The 15,749-nt window shown below is 50.8% G+C and overlaps 1 protein-coding gene across 2 annotated transcripts in view; it reads right to left on the reverse strand.

Annotated features, from left to right (window-relative positions):
* Nucleotides 1-15,171, reverse strand: part of LOC134124396 (AT-rich interactive domain-containing protein 1B-like) — a 43,467-nt gene extending 28,296 nt beyond the window's left edge. The window contains exon 1 of one of the 2 annotated variants that reach the window (XM_062560712.1): nt 13,552-15,171. In XM_062560712.1, the coding sequence (XP_062416696.1) occupies nt 13,552-14,805 (1,254 nt within the window). In that variant the 5' untranslated portion in view covers nt 14,806-15,171. The remainder of the gene's footprint in view (nt 1-13,551) is intronic. The other variant, XM_062560711.1, reaches the window with a different exon arrangement.
* Nucleotides 15,172-15,749: the final 578 nt, after the last annotated feature.

Here is a 15,749-nt window from a genome sequence, read left to right on the forward strand (position 1 = left end):
TCCATCTGCCCCAAAGACAGAGAACAGGCTATTTGAGTAAACGTGCCGCCCTTTAGCTTCCCACGTCTCCCGGCGCCGAGCCCAAACGCTGTTATTAAATATGCAGGCTGAACCCCCCCCCCCCCCCCCCCCCCCCATCTCCCCCCATATCCATGGAAATCACCACATTTGCTAAAGCAATGCTGTCGGAGAGGAATTGTTTTTTTGTCTTTTTTTTTCGCTTATTGCGAACGGGGTCCCGTATCGCCGAGTGTGTTTATGAATTAGCGATGGTTATTCATGATACTGCGCTCAGAGTAGGGTGAAAACACATAAGTGAATACTAAGCGAGCAGACCAACGGAAACGATGCTAAAAGGTCCTGAGGGGGGGAAGGGAGGGGGGGGGGGCTTTCTCTGCCATCCATTAGTCTTCCCTGTAAGGCAAAGCTTAACGAGCTCCTCGGGCCGTTGAGAGGAGAGAGAGAGAGAGAGGGGAGCAGAGTGAATTATGAACGTGAAAGCAAGGCCACAAATTTTTCTTTCGCCGATCCCGAAACACGGGTGTCGTGTTACTTTTTTTTTTTTTTTTTTTTTGTCTTTCATCAAAGGGATTAATGTGTAGCGGAAATACGGTTCCTATAAAAAGCAAGTTGTGGAAGTAGGTCATACCCGCGGTGCAGCTAAAGAGGCTCCCCACCCAAAACAAGGATTTACATTCAGGCCGTTTGTTTTGGAGCACTGCCCAGTCCCCAGTCCCCACCCCCCCCCCCCCCCCCAAAAAAAAGGGGGTTGGGGGGGTGTCTCACCCGGCGGGTGATCCATCACTTAAAACCCCCCCAAAAAAACACAAATAACAAACAGATATCCTGACCTTTCTTCCTCGGGGCGGATATTAGATGCTCATTAAAAGCCACCTGAAACAATTTGAACCAAATTGATTTCATTATCGCCGGGGCTCCCACCAGACCGATAGCTCAGCGGGAAACTTACAAAGTTAATTAGAAAAAAATTGATTTTCATATCATCCCCCCCCCCCCTCCCTCCTCCCTCCCTCCCTCCCTCTGCTTTACTTCCTGCCACTTTGCCGTGGTGAAGTGACACGGGGGGGGAGGGGGAGGGGGGGGGGTTCGGTGGGGAACCAGACATCGTATCCGAGTCTTCAGTGGTTTACGGAACAGTGTGTGCTGGTTTTGACAGATTGTGTAAAAGCACGCTTGCTCACCCTCAGGAACACACCCCCCCCCACCCCCACCCCCACACGACAATATCTCTTCACCTCTTGCATGTATCCACTCAACCCCCCCCCCCCCCCCCCCCCTACACCCACACCTTGACACAGCGGTCATGGCAGACGTGGCCTTGATTGTCTCGTGTGCTCCACCCGCTGTGAAGGCTTCTCTCGAAATGGGCTCCTCGACCTGGGTTAGGGGTCCTGGAAATAGGCTTACTCCCCCACCCCCCCACCAACCCCCCCAACCCCCCCGTGGCCCCTCTGAGTCACCCTTCGGGAGGCCCCAGGCTCTGTGAGCCCAGGCCAGGCCTTCCATCTCCAGGCCTTGACTGGGAATCAATCACCTAAAGGCTGGGAACATGGAGGGGGGGGGGGGGGAGGTGGATCAATGCGAAGGCCTGTGGGAGCCTGACCGCACACACACACACACACAGACACTTACACACTTCTGACTGACGCTTAACTCCAGCGCTCCCTCCCATCGTGGTTGAGCCCTGAGGCGGCGACGTTTGCGATGGACCGAATATTTTTACAAAAACACGTGAAAATCCAGTGCTATTTGCTATTATCGAGCCTTAATTAGACCCGATCGCTCGGAAAATGACTGCGTTTGACTGTATCTCTCTGATCGGCATCCACTTCATCAGCCTCATGTGTTTTCACCTCACGAGAAAAGACAGCGCTAGTTACTGGCCAGAAAAAGAAGCCTGATCGGCAGTTGTTTTACACGGCGACCTTTGACCGACCTTCTACGTTTAGGGCTTTTTATTAAAAGGCCAGACATATTAAAAGCATGCACAGATTTCCCGGGAGAGACCACGGATCCTGTTGCTGCAATGTGTCTGATTCTGTGGCGTGTGCGCAAGTGGGCATCCATTGTATGCACCTTCATGTGAGCCACTGTGTGTGTGTGTGTGTGTGTGTGTGAGTACAACAGATGATTTGAAAACGAAAACAAAAGGTTTGTGGTTATGAACGTGTGTATGTTTGCTCCCACACACACACACACACACACACACACACACACATCAATGCATCCCAACCTTAAATGAACATCGCGCCTGTGAACGTCCGCCAGTATCAGGAAAACAGACGCAGAGGTATTGTGCTTGTGTGTGTGTGTGTGTGTGTGCGATCAGCGGCGCACCATCTGTGTCCAGATGTTGCGTGGAGCGCCGGCTGCGTGGACAGCCAGACAGTTGGCGGGCCTTCTGACAGGCCTGTGTGCCTTTATTGATGGAAGGGATCACAGACGCAGAAAGAGTCGGCCCAGCTCAGCCGGACCACAATACGGTCTGTTTCGCCGGTGCCGCGTTGCTCGTCCCCGGGCCGCCGGGAGAGAGAACGGGAGGCGCCGCGAGCCAAGTTCGCGGCTGTCGGACTTGGACGCCAAACGGGGACGAGTTTGAATGGGTTTCAAACATTTGGAAAACAGCTTGGGGACGGTTTGATTTTTTTTTTCTCGTACAGATGCCGTTAGATTCCTTTGCCAGAGCTGAGGGATTTCACGTGTTTCGTTATCTGAAAAAGATGTTGGTACGGGTGGAAATAGAGCCGGAGCGGTGCGTTGGGGGCGAACAGCAACCCGGAGAGCGGCTTGAATGGTTTTCTCGGTGTGTGTGTGTGTGTGTGTGTGTTGGTGAGACCGAGGCGCGGACGCAGCGGAACAGGAAAGGAAAATCCAGGAATGTCTGACTGGGCAAATGCTGGACATTCAAAGCAGTTTTCATAGTGGCATGCGGCGCATACAATGTCAAGTTAAGCAAATTCCCCTTAAAAAACAAGTATTCAATGTAAAAGTCTCTTAAAAACGTGCCTTCCTCTAATAGCCAGCAGGGGGCGCATGCTCTAGTTGCCAAAATAAACCTGAAATCTATTTGTTTGTTCATTTATTTTGCAAGGACAATGCACACTAATCAACAGTTGTACTGTCAGTGAGAATATGACCCTACTTCTCACTGGATTTATTGAAATAGTAGATCGCTTATGGTCTTATGTCTTCATGTTTGCATGTTGCAAGCAAGACCATCAAGCAGGTGAGCATCAGCGTGGGCTTACTGTGGTAAACAGGTCGCTGATGCCACCAGAGAGGCAGGCGGGAGCGCGTTTCATTGGTCCACCTGACGACCCCCCCCCCCCTCCCCCTAAAGGAAGTTAACATGGGAGAAGCGATGCATTTACTACGAGTATTTTGAAGTGAGGCCTGTTCATCCCTTATTGCGCTCTCTCTCTCTCTCTCTCTCTCTCTCTCTTACAAAAGGCATCTGTTGACTGTCTAGTTTCAATCATTGTCTCCCTGACCTCGTGTCACGTGCCATCTTTCTCCCCCTGGCTCCCGCTGGAGTTATTTGGAGCGGGGTCGACGTTTTATGGAGGGCCGACCCCTTTTTTTTTTCTTTCCCGGAAGCTTTGATCCAGAAAGTTATAGTTCTGCAGGGGTCACTCGGGGGGGGGGGGGGGTAAGTGAAACCACATTGAGCTGCTCATTGTAAGCGGGGGCCCGGGTTGGAAAAGGGCCCCTCGGAGGACTTTGCGGGTTATAAAAAAAATAAAAATAAAAAAGGTGTGAAACGCTACGATCTACCCGCACGCCGCTAATCTGTGAGCTAAAAAAAAACAACCGCTGATGGAAAAATCACAAATAAATAACAAAGTGGCAAAAAACTGTGAAGGGCCAAACCTCGAATCTCTCTTTCATCAAAGCCCTCCGACGCCCCCGAAAGAAACGACGCATGCCGCCGGCTGAATGTATTCGTGGTGCCATTCTGTTTACTTTATTACGCCACTTTCATTCTGCTTTTTTTCCCCACATTTGTTTACAAGAATAAAAGCCTACTCTGACAGAATTATCCCTCTGCACAACAACAATAAATCACAGCGCTCGCACACATCATTCACATTCAAAGAGCACGGCTAAATTATAGATGGCCCCTTTCTCCCCAAATATGCATTTCATTAGCATTTGCTTTGCCTGGTGTCTTTTTCTGCCCGCCACTGTTGTGTGTGTGTGCGTGTGTGTGTGTGTGTGTGTGTGTACATGCCTGGAAAATGGGAACAGACTTGCAGCAAAGCAGGACGCGTCCCCTTTCCCAGGCCTAATTTAGGATTCAATTACAATACTCTTTAAAAGCGTCGACTTCGCAATTAATTATTTCAAGATTAGCCTGACAGTAATGGGCCTCCCACCGACGCCAGCCGGCACACGACTGGCCGCCTGCACCCCAGGACCCCCCTCTGTCTGCCTGCATATACACCCCCCCCCCCTCCCTCCCCTCTCTTCCTCTTCCCTCCATCCTCGTCTCTCCTGGGGGAGGAGTGGGGGGGGGGTGAAGAGATAAATCTTTATAATCCTCACCTTCATTCCATCCCTGTGTCTTTTTTTCTTCTTATTCTAACCCCTCCCCCCCCCACTCCCCGTGTCACACTTTCTCTCCCTCTTCTCCTTGTTGTTTTATTGCCCTTTTGTTTATATGCGGCTTGCTCTGATCTCCTAACAACTTCTAGCTTCTACTTTACCCCACCGCACAGACCAACCTGCACACGTAGCGGAGGCACGTGCAGTCTGAACGTGTTTGTGTGACGCGAAGGCAGAGATGCAACAGCTACACACACACACACACACACACACACACACACTGACTCACTTGTTCGACTAGCGATATGGAAAATAGGCCCTCCCATGCACAATTGACTTCTAATACATTGTCTACTCCTCCAACCATCCATTTACCAGGAATTGCAATTTCGGGGGCCCCTGAAAAGCGGCACTTTGCAAAATACCTCCAACAAAACCTGCAGCCCTGACGGATGCTTCGCTCTCACTAACCAGCGCCAGCGCGCCTGTTAAAGTGACAACACGGCACCGTTCCGCTGGCACATTGAACGCCACTTTATTGACCCGCCGGTATTACAATGTGGGGCCCAACGGTTCAGACACCCCGACACACACACACACACACACACACACACACACACACGCACGTGCACACAGGAGCAGCCGCTGAGGACGAAAAAGAGAGACAAAGGGAGAGTGAGAGATTCTCGCGCAGGACAACCTTGAATTTCTCCTTGCTGCCGAGATGCAGAAAAAGTGCAGCTGCAGCAAAAAAAAGAAAAAGAAAAAAAGTCAGCCCAATTAAGAACTAAAATGATGGCAGAATGTTCATTAGCGCCGATGGTGTATTGGCCTGGCATTTAGGAGGCTTTAACTCTTAGACCTTTGCCTACAAGCTTCATGGTCGCACCAAGGTTCTGCGAGTGTGTGTGTGTGTGTGTGGGGGGGGGGGGGGGGGGGGGGCATCACATCAGAGGTCAAAAGTCAAAGAGAGGTGTCGCCCGCTGTTGACCTCGGTCGCCTCTAAATGGTCAAACGGGACAAATCACCCTTTGACCCTGAAAGTCTACACACACACACACACACGATATGAACACCCACAAACCGCGTGTGTTTAACCACAGCGGCACATTACCATCAACACCGATACACACACTCAAGTCTCACCCATTGACACACATCTATACTCATCCCCATATTATAACATACAACACACACACACATACACACACATACACACACACCAAAAACACTATTCAATCAATACACACTCCACTCTAATCACCCTCACCTTATACACAGTTTTTCCACATATTCTTAGACCTTCACCACGCACACGCTCCTCTCGCTCCTCTCTGCCCCCCCCCCCCCCCCCCCGGAGTGGGGGTCAGGGTGCCCTCCAGAGCGCTTTGCCCTCTCTGCTGTTAATTACCACTAATTGGCACCGCTCGTTTTTCCACCCTGGCTATAATGGAACCATTCATCTCTACTACTTAATGAGTAGGCGCCGCAGTCACCGGGCAAGGTCACCCCCCCCCCCCCGCAACTAGTCCCCGAAAGGCCGAGAGACACAGAGAGAGTTGAGAAACAACTGCGACCGGAGAGAGAGAGAGATGAGGAGGAAAAAAGAGGGACAAAAATGGGAAGTTGAAGTTTGAAGTTTCCATGCGTGACTCTGCTTCATGACGAGTGAATGGTTAAAAAAAAAAAAAAAAAAACGAGAAATGTGTAGGAGCTGCAGCGTCCGACGCAGAACCACAACACAAGCGGGGAATTTCCAGAAGACGCACTAATTAAAATACTAGAAGACAATGATCCCTCAAAACAAGGCTGAAAGTGCAGCGTTGCACAGTCAAACACGGCTGTAAAAATAAAAAATGATGTTTTTTTCAAAATGCAGTAAGAGCCTCTTCCCCGCCCCGCCTTTTGCACACATACTGTATAATTATCAAAACAATCATTCCGACTGCACACGTGAGCCTCCCCAACTGCCATTAAAAACATCTAATTACCCCCCCGAATCGCTTCCATTATTCCATTCCATTCCATTATTAGTTCGATTGCTGCTCTGGATTCATTTCTGTTCCCGAGTCCTGGACTGAGGCGGGTTCCTGCTGGAAGAACGGACCTCGTGGCTTTAAGAAAACAGTGCATAAAGTATTTCAAATCCAAGTCGGTCCGCCCATGCACGCACTCAGTGCCCAGCAGGTGAGACCAGACGGTTGTCTGCGGGTTCAAGCATCACAATCCCCGCGTCTGACAACCAGTCATTTTCCTCGAAAGAGTCCTGGCGGAAGCCGGTGGGTTTGGGGGGGGGGGGCGGTCATGTGTTCCTGCGGCGCTGTGGCGATCGACCCTGCATGGCGATGTTTAAAAAAAAAAAAAAAACGGGACAGTTGTCTATGGATTATGTTAATGTGGTATTCCACACTCCCCTCTGGCGTGGGTCTGACATTACAGTAACCTTTGCATGTTTAGCCAACAGTAACTATGGATGTTCATCGAGTAGGGAGAGACACACACACACACACACACGGAAATCAACAGCAGACACCAGATCTGGCCAACCGTATTGATAGCCTTTGGAGAAATAAACACGTTAACAAGAAATAAGACATTTAAACGTCGGGATAAAGTTCATTCGGGTTGCCAATATGTGATCCAGTCAATCCGGTTCGTGTCCGAGTGTCTCGCCACATCAGAGAGGTGGAGGAAAATGTTGGAAAATGTCTGCAACCCCCCCCACACCTACACCTACTGCAACACACTGTAACCATATACTATATCAAACCACGTTCGTGTGGACGCAATGTGAAGAACACAGAGAAACGCGCGGATAAGTAGATGTTCGAGGTGACAGAAAAGGGCAAAAGAAAGAAACAAACGTTAATAGACGAAACCCGCCAACGGAAACTCGGTGCGTCGTCCGTGTCGCTTTTCTATTTTTGTCTCGCATGGGACCGACAGCGCCTCGCTGCTCCTGTTTGGTTGTGTTCTTTTTTAACCCTCCCTTTCAGCTGAACAAATGGTCCCACTGTGCCGACGCTGATTAGAATCAACTCAAAGCAAGCAGCGAGACGCGTGGAGTCTGCAGCCTAAACGCAGACAGGAGCTCATGGGTAAAGTGACAGATGAAGGGGATGAGGATGAGGAGGATTTTCCTCGCGGGCTTGGTCAGAGCAGGAGAGGAGGGCGCCCGCATCATATGGAGTACACACAGGCCTCTGCTACTGTACATTTTCTATTAAAAAAAACAGGGCCGTCAACATTAACGCGTTAATCCATGCGATTGAGGTGGCCGAGATTAATGCGATTAAACGCAACTTTTTTGCCGGAAGTAAACTAAAGTTGACCCCGGGAAAACAAAACCGTGCAACAGCTGCAGACAGTTAGACAGGAGGGAGAGAGGGAGAGAGAGAGGGAGAGGGAGAGAGGGAGAGAGGGAGAGAGGGAGGCGGTAGCTGAAGAGAGCTTTTTGCATTGGTTGTGGAACAGACAGAGGCGCAGAGGGATTCCTCCACGTGTCCCACAGAAGAGGGGTGAGTGGACCCCTCTACACACCGTTAGGCCGAGCTAGCTGCTAGGCTACTTCTGCTACTGCAGAGGACCACCACTGTGTCAAAAAAAAGAGAGAACACGTTTAATCGCGATTAATGGATTTGAAAATGTGCGATTAATTAGTTAATTTAAAATAAAAATCGTGCACCAAACATCTTTCACAATCTCCTGAATAGAAAAAAAAACTCCCACATGAACCAACTATTTGAATTTGCATCTGTTGCCCGCAATCCCAGAATGATTCTTTTCCAGAGGGGGCCGCCCCACGTGTTTCCCATTTCCTCTCGTGTTGGTCGGAGAGGGGAGAAGGCAAAGTGGAGGCGGCGCTTTGTGTGAGCAGTCATCCACAGATCTGCTCAGAATAGTGTAGAAATATTCCATTCCAATACCTCTGAACTGACGTGCTGCTGCCCCCTCCACCCCCCCACCCCCCCCGGGACACCTGGCCATAGCTACTAAAAGCCAGGGACAAAGAGGAGAGGACACAGGGAGGACAAAAAAAAGAGCTGGCTACAAACGGCTCGGCATGGAGCAGCACCATCTGATTAGTAAGTAGGTCCATCAAGCTGAGTGCAATAAATAATAACCACAGAGAGAGAGAGCTCAGAATCTCCACGTGGCTAATTAGCATATGTGAAGGTCAGCGTGGGGGGGGGGGGGGGGATTTGGGGTGCCGCTACAGCACCCGCTGCTATACGACCTGGCACCTTGCCAGCCACACACACACACACACACGCAGAATAGTGAAGGGAGGAAACCCAATCTGTGTGTGTGTGTGTGTCTGTGTGTGTGTGTGTGTGTGAGTCCAACAAGTCGTAAATACTTCTTTCTCACGGCGACGTCGGCAAGGCCGAGGTAGGGGGGGGGGGGGGGGGGGAGGAGGTTGGATTGCGATCCCGAGGGTGAGAGGATTTTAACCACGCTGACATATGCCGGAGTTCACATACTGATTCTCCCGCTTTACCCCCCCTATGAACTCTGCCAGGGCCATTCCTCGGCAGTCAGCGGCCCTCCGCGTGACGCCCTTCAAACGCGGCCCCCACTTTTCCACATGCCGCGTGTCCACAGAGAGGAGACAGCAACTGAAGCATCAAGCAATGACCACGCTGGAGTAACGCTAGATCAAAACTAAATGAAAAGGACCACGCAGAAACACAACTACAACTTGATATTCATCGACAATGATACATATCGTTGGAAAGAAATTGCAAGAGAAAACTGTTTTTCCAGCAGAAGAAGGACGTCTGTTGTGATCACGTGATCGTTCTAAAAGGATCAAGCTTTCTCTTTGTTCCGCGTTCAGGCGCTAAAAGACAATGACGAGTTGCGTCGCATTGTTGGAGACTTCCCTATGGCTGTGTGGGGAAATGAACTATTCATTCACTTCAACTCAGCTGATAGACGATGGAAAGAGAGCCAACAGTCACTTGAAATGTGCTGCTGCTGCTGCTGCTGCTGTGACACTTGTACGGTTGTTCCTTGCGATTGCCGGAGTCATTTTTGCAAGAGCTGAAAGAATATTTAGAATATATAGATACCTGTAGGGACAGTATCACCCCAGACCAGCAGCGTGACACATGCCTGTAGTCCCAGAGAGCCAAAGGACGGCACCAGTGTTTTCACACATTGCAGAGTAAATGAAATTCAAATGACGATCAAATTGAACGACTTCATTCACTCACGTGAAAAGTCAAATCCTCCCGTATGCAAAAAAAAAAAAATTGACTTTCTTCAGCAAAATTGCTTTGGTTTGGATTTTTTTTTCGGCTGCCTCCTCACACCCGGCAGCTCAGATAAGGCAGCGCCGAGAAACAGCTGACGCCGAAATCATCGCCACCTCGCGCAGTAATTAAATCCTGCCTTCGGGGCGTTTACACATCAACCTTTAACTCCGGGGGACGTTGAGAGTGAAAAGTCGAACAGAAAAAAGAAAAAAAAAAGACTATTGTTTTATTAAGCAAGCTAATAATACGTGGGCCTACGTCCAGTGATTCAACTGGACAGTCTGCTTTTTAATATGAATTTTATTTTTTTAAATTGGAATTAATTGGCTTTTTGTGGAAACCCCGGCCTGCCAATTACCTAAAACAGGCTCTCTGCGTTTCATCCGTGGAAGATGAAAAAGAAAGAACGCGGCACGGGGGGCTCTTATCGGACGCAACAGAGCGAATTAAAAATGTCACTCTAGTGTTGCTAATCGGCGCTGCGCTGGCCAGCCACGACAGAGATGTAAACAAACCGACCAGCAAAAAAAAAAAAAAAAAGCGACTGATGGGGAAGCATCGGCGAGGCCAGAGATGGAGGGAAGGAGAGGGAGAGGGCGGGGGGGGACACACACACACACACACGTGGTGAGAGGGGCGGGGTTGAAGTTGGACTGCTCCGTGCTAAGAGTATTAGCCTGAACACACACACACACACACACACACACACAGAAAAAAAGAATCACACACACACACACACACACGCCTGACCAGACACAGCCTGTCCGATGCAGAACATGCACCATAAATTAAATTCCAGCAGCCACAGTCAGGCCCATCACTATGCACAAGGGCTCCCTGAGATAGCCGCATAATACAATGTGACATTGATGCATCGCTCCTATTATAAAGTCTTTGTTCGTATCACACTAATAATTCATAAGAGAGAAATGTAAACAGTATGCACCGGAGAGCACTGCGAGCAGGAATCGTTTCGAAGGTAAGCGCATTACCGAGGATGGGAGGGGGGGGGGGGGGGGGTTGGGTGGGTGCGTGTGCTCTTTGATATGCACAACCACACCAGCTTTGTTAGCAAAAAACAAACAAAAGGTAAAACACGGAGCATAATGGTGATGAATTAGCGGAAAATGTAGATATCCATTCCTTCCTGTTTTATTAGGTCAGGTCTGAAATGAGTCGCTGCGGCAATTATCCGAGCAACAACACTATTTCCAACTTGCCGGGCCCCTCGTTATAATCCGCTAATTGCTTTTATTGTTCTGTGTGTATGTTCTGATTAATGGATAACACACACACACACACACCCTTGTTACACATATAGGTCGGGACAGGATAGCGGCCTGAGTCACTACGAGTGCACATATGCCGTTACATTATATTCTGCACATGAGTAGAGAACAACACACACACACACACGCACGCACACACACACACACACAGACACACACATGCTCAATGTTCACCGTTGTGATGTTACTCAATCAAGTAGGCCACAATAATTTGAATAACTAGGACGGGCTCAACACACACACCTCTAAATAACGTGTCTCACCACGCATCTCTGATGTGTGTGTGTGTGTGTGTGTGTGTGTGTGTGCGTGCGTGCGTGTACACGTCACAACACACACGGTGGTCCCTGTCTTCATTTCCGGGAGTGGACAGACATGTGAGGATGAGGAGGGGCGAGGGGGGCCGGGGGGGGGGGGTAGACAGCGGCGTAAATGAGGTGCACTCGTTTCGCTCACAGCTTGCTCCTGAAGTGAGGCGGTGGGGAGGTAAATTGAATTTGAAAGAGGGGAAACTGTGCCAACAGGTGACAGAGGTGCGCTCCGACCAAAAGGCACTCTGAAGTGAAGCGCAGTCATATCACGGGGGCCAATTTGGAGGCAGCATTATGCACTACACCGCTCGCCTTTCTCACGCGGCCTGTCAGTGCAGGAGAGCAGGATGAATTAAACATGGGGCTTTTGTAGCGTGAATATACTGCTGCTGAAATGTTGGTGGAGTCAAGAAAAAACTGAGTCCCACTTGCAGTCTCCTGGAGTGGGAAACTTAAAAAATAAAAAAATATTTGTATGATGTTACATTTTTTTTTTTTTAGGGGCCCGTTTTGTTGGGTTTATAAGCTCAAACAAACTGAATATGGTAGTAACGGACATGGCTCTATGACTATGCTGAGAATGGCACCCTATCTGATCTAAATTATTGTATTTATCTGCATATACACATATTAACACAAACATATGTATACATACACACTGGCACACACACTGGCACACACACACACAAACAGAGATATACAGACGTAAATGAAGCCATTTGTACGTTCTTAAAATCCAATCTGGACAATGAGCAATAAATAGTAATTTATATATATATATATATATATTACTGAGGTTTCTAATTACCATTTCATTGGTGCATAATTTCTTACAATCAATACCTCAGCAGACCGTCCCACGTTATAACGTTTACTTAATTCCACCCCCCTCCCCAGCCAACCCATAGTGATTGAAACAATGCAGGCTGCTTTTGATTGGCGGGAGACAGATCGTTGACGCGGCGCTCCACCACCCCACCCTCCAGCCGTCCAGATGTGCCACCCAGCAGCATGCGAATACATTCAAGTGCATCTTGTGGAGCAACGCTGGGTTGTTTTAGGGGAGAGTTATGAACTGGCAGTGACCCCCCCCCCCCCACCACCACCAACCCCCCCTGGCTGTATAGGTCTACGCGCTATGGACACGCAAGTATTTCCGTACAGGGTTGAGGGACATCCAGGGATCCTTGAGTAGAGTCCCCCAAAGACAGAGGGAGGAATACGTGAATAATTAGTAACACTTTTCTTCCCTCTCACTGAGGTGCCCTCGAGCAAGGCATTCAACCATGAGCTGCTGCAGCAGCGGCCAATAGAAGAGCGCTTCCTGGGGTTGTTGTTGTTCCTTATCCTTCAAAATGTCAACGCACAGAAAGTATTTCGCGATGTATTCAAATTATCAGTGGGTTTGTCAATTTATTTCTAAATTGAGCTTGAAAGGATACGTTCAAATTAAACTGAACATAAAACAATAAATGGAAGATTATCACTACATTTTTGCTTTTTGTTTTTCAGTCGACATTGAATGAGTTTGGTAGAGTCTTACAGAGTGGAGAAATGATGAGGATAATTATCTGGAGCAGGCTAAACCTTCATAAAGGTTCAATTATTGAGTTGGAAGGCTTCCAAGTCGGGAGTATTCCCACAAGACTCAAATGCAGCATCACCGCAGCGCCGAGGATCCCCGCAGGAATCAGAGCGCAGTCTGCCCAGCGGGGGCCACGCGGAGCCAATCAGAGGGCGGCATGGGTGTCAACTGTGAGCCGGCAGCACGGGGGGAGCTTCTTGGCCAGTTTACCCCCACCATTCAAATCCCGGGCTGCGGGAGAATGAACGAGGCGCACGGACGCGCACGGACGCGCACGGACGCGCAGCGCGCGGTGTCCTTGTCGGATGTTTCCAAAGTGCGATCGATTCCCTTTTAGAAACGTATTTTACTTTATCCTGTCACATTAAACCTCGTGCGGGCACCATAGCCTCCTTTATTCTACATGAAAGCACCTTGATAAAATGTTTTAAGTCATTTTAGTATATGAAACATACGCACGCGCACGCGCACACACACACGCACACACACACACAGTTCACCGACGCACGCCGCCTGACTGAGAACTTTCCCAAACTTACCTGCGTCCTGCCGAGGCCTTGACCTCCGTTGCCCGGACTCATTGAGTGAGGGGGGTTTCTCTGCTGCTGCCCCCCCCAGCCGTGGGCCGAGCTGCCTCCGTACTGGGGCGCCGCGTCTTTGCCAAGGCCCATGCCGGCCTGCTGTTGCGCCGTGGCCCCGCCGTAGTCTTGATAAGCGCCGCCGTAGCCGCGCATCATGGGGCTCGGGGAGGTCAGCAGCTGGTTGAGGGTCGGGGTGGCCCCCGAGGGATGCTGCTGCTGCTGCTGCTGGGTTTGTCCTGGGAACCTCTGGAAGCCCCCCGGAGCAGCTGCCAGGGGGGACTTGCCGTGGCTCGCAGAGGAATTGCTGCCCATCATCATGTTCCCAGGTTGCCGGCCCCCGGCGGGGCCCATCATCGCGTAGGCCCCGCCGCCGTAGCCCGCCCGGTACGCCGGGTACTGATTGTACTGGCTGTTGTGGTACCCCGCTTCGTGGGAGTTCTCCATGCTGTTATGTGCCGAGGAGAGAGTTACCCCCATCCCGCTGCTTTGCTGCTGCTGCTGCTGCTGCTGTCCGCCATGTTGCTCATAACAGGGCCTTGAAGTGTAATAGTTGTTATTAAACTCGGAGTTGTTACCGGGAGGCCCCAAGTTAGAGTGTTCATACCTGGTACCCATCATCCTCTCCGGTTTACAGGTGAGCTCCCCCTCACCTTTACCTGGCATGTGCTGCTCTCCCTGGCCCCCCAACAGGTTCTCCTTGCCGCCGTGGTGCTGGTGATCCAGAGCCCTGTCCCCGCGGGGGCCCTGGCCGTTGTTATTCGCCGTGTTGTTACTTTGTCGCTGGTGATGTGGCGCAAATTGGCCGAATTGCGGCGTCTGCTGCTGCTGCTGCTGCTGCGGCGGCGGCTGAGACTGCGGGGGATCTCCGCTCCCCGCACATTTCAGCTTGTGGTTCGCGATCAAAGCCGTCTCCATCGAGGACGCGGTGGAATTGGTCGAAGCCGAGGCGGACGTGAGGTTATTCCCATCCTTGTCGTGGCCGTCCGACGCGCCGTGAGTCGCGGAAGTTGAATGGACCATGTTGAGATCGTTTCGGCGGTGATGGTCTACATTATTCAGAGTCCCATCTCCGGCACCCAGCATAGGTCCAGTCCGCTGTACGGTGCCCACTCCTCCGGATTTCCCCGAATTGAGCTCCGGACCCAAACCGCTGGATAATTTCTTATTTTTGTTATTAGTTCTGGTCGGAGCCGATGCAACTTGCGCAGCCATGGTCACTCCAACATCTCAGCGCGCAGTGACAGCGAGCCCCCGACCAGCCGTGCGCGCGGAGAGTAACACACGAGAGAAGGAAACACAAGCGGGGGTGGGGAGGGGGGGGGGGGGAGAAAAAATAGATTCAGTGGCAGGGGGGGGGAGAAACAAAAAAAATCAAGCTTTGTTCTTGCGCTGGTGTCGCTGTGCTGAAACGGTTCCGTCAGCGAGGCTTCATGGCGAAAGTTTCTCTGCGAGGTTTAAAACGAAACTTTTTTTTTTCTGCCCTTTCTTGCCCCCCCCTCCGCCTCTCCTCCATCCCGGTTCTCGGTGATATGTAGCCGCGTCTCCCGGAGCCCTTGTGGCCCAGCACGGCATGAGAGAGCGAGAGAGAGCGAGAGCGAGAGCGAGAGCGAGAGCGAGAGCGAGAGCGAGAGCGAGAGCGAGAGAGAGAGAGAGAGAGAGAGAGAGAGAGAGAGAGAGAAGGGCTTCGCGAGCCGATCCACCTACGGGGCTCCTGCGCGCCTCACATGGAAAACCCGGACTGGAGTAGCGCGAACCCACCGGCGGCGCACGCGCGGACGTGTCTGTGCATGTATGTGCGTGCGCGCGCGCGTGCGTGAGGTACGACCGAGGATGATTTTTTTACGATTACTAGAATAAATATATTTTTTAAAGCATCGATGGTGGCAATGCGTTCACGTGAGATGCATTTCCATGTTGCCGATAGCTTTTGAGTAATTGCCGATCACACGGTTCCACGAGGACCGGCTCCTTCCCCCGAGGTCAGAGAGCACATTACAACCAATAACCGTGACGGATCAGGCACTCGGACACGCACGCGGGGGACCTCGGCGCTCCGGTCCGCGCGGAATCCTTGAAACAACCCCAACCAGCAGATGTTTAGTTTGCCCGAGCGAGTTTCCACCGCAATTATCCACATCTGATTTTCCCTCTTCCCA

Source organism: Pungitius pungitius, unplaced genomic scaffold (genome assembly GCF_949316345.1).
Source record: "Pungitius pungitius unplaced genomic scaffold, fPunPun2.1 scaffold_70, whole genome shotgun sequence".
In the NCBI taxonomy this organism is placed as follows: domain Eukaryota; kingdom Metazoa; phylum Chordata; class Actinopteri; order Perciformes; family Gasterosteidae; genus Pungitius; species Pungitius pungitius.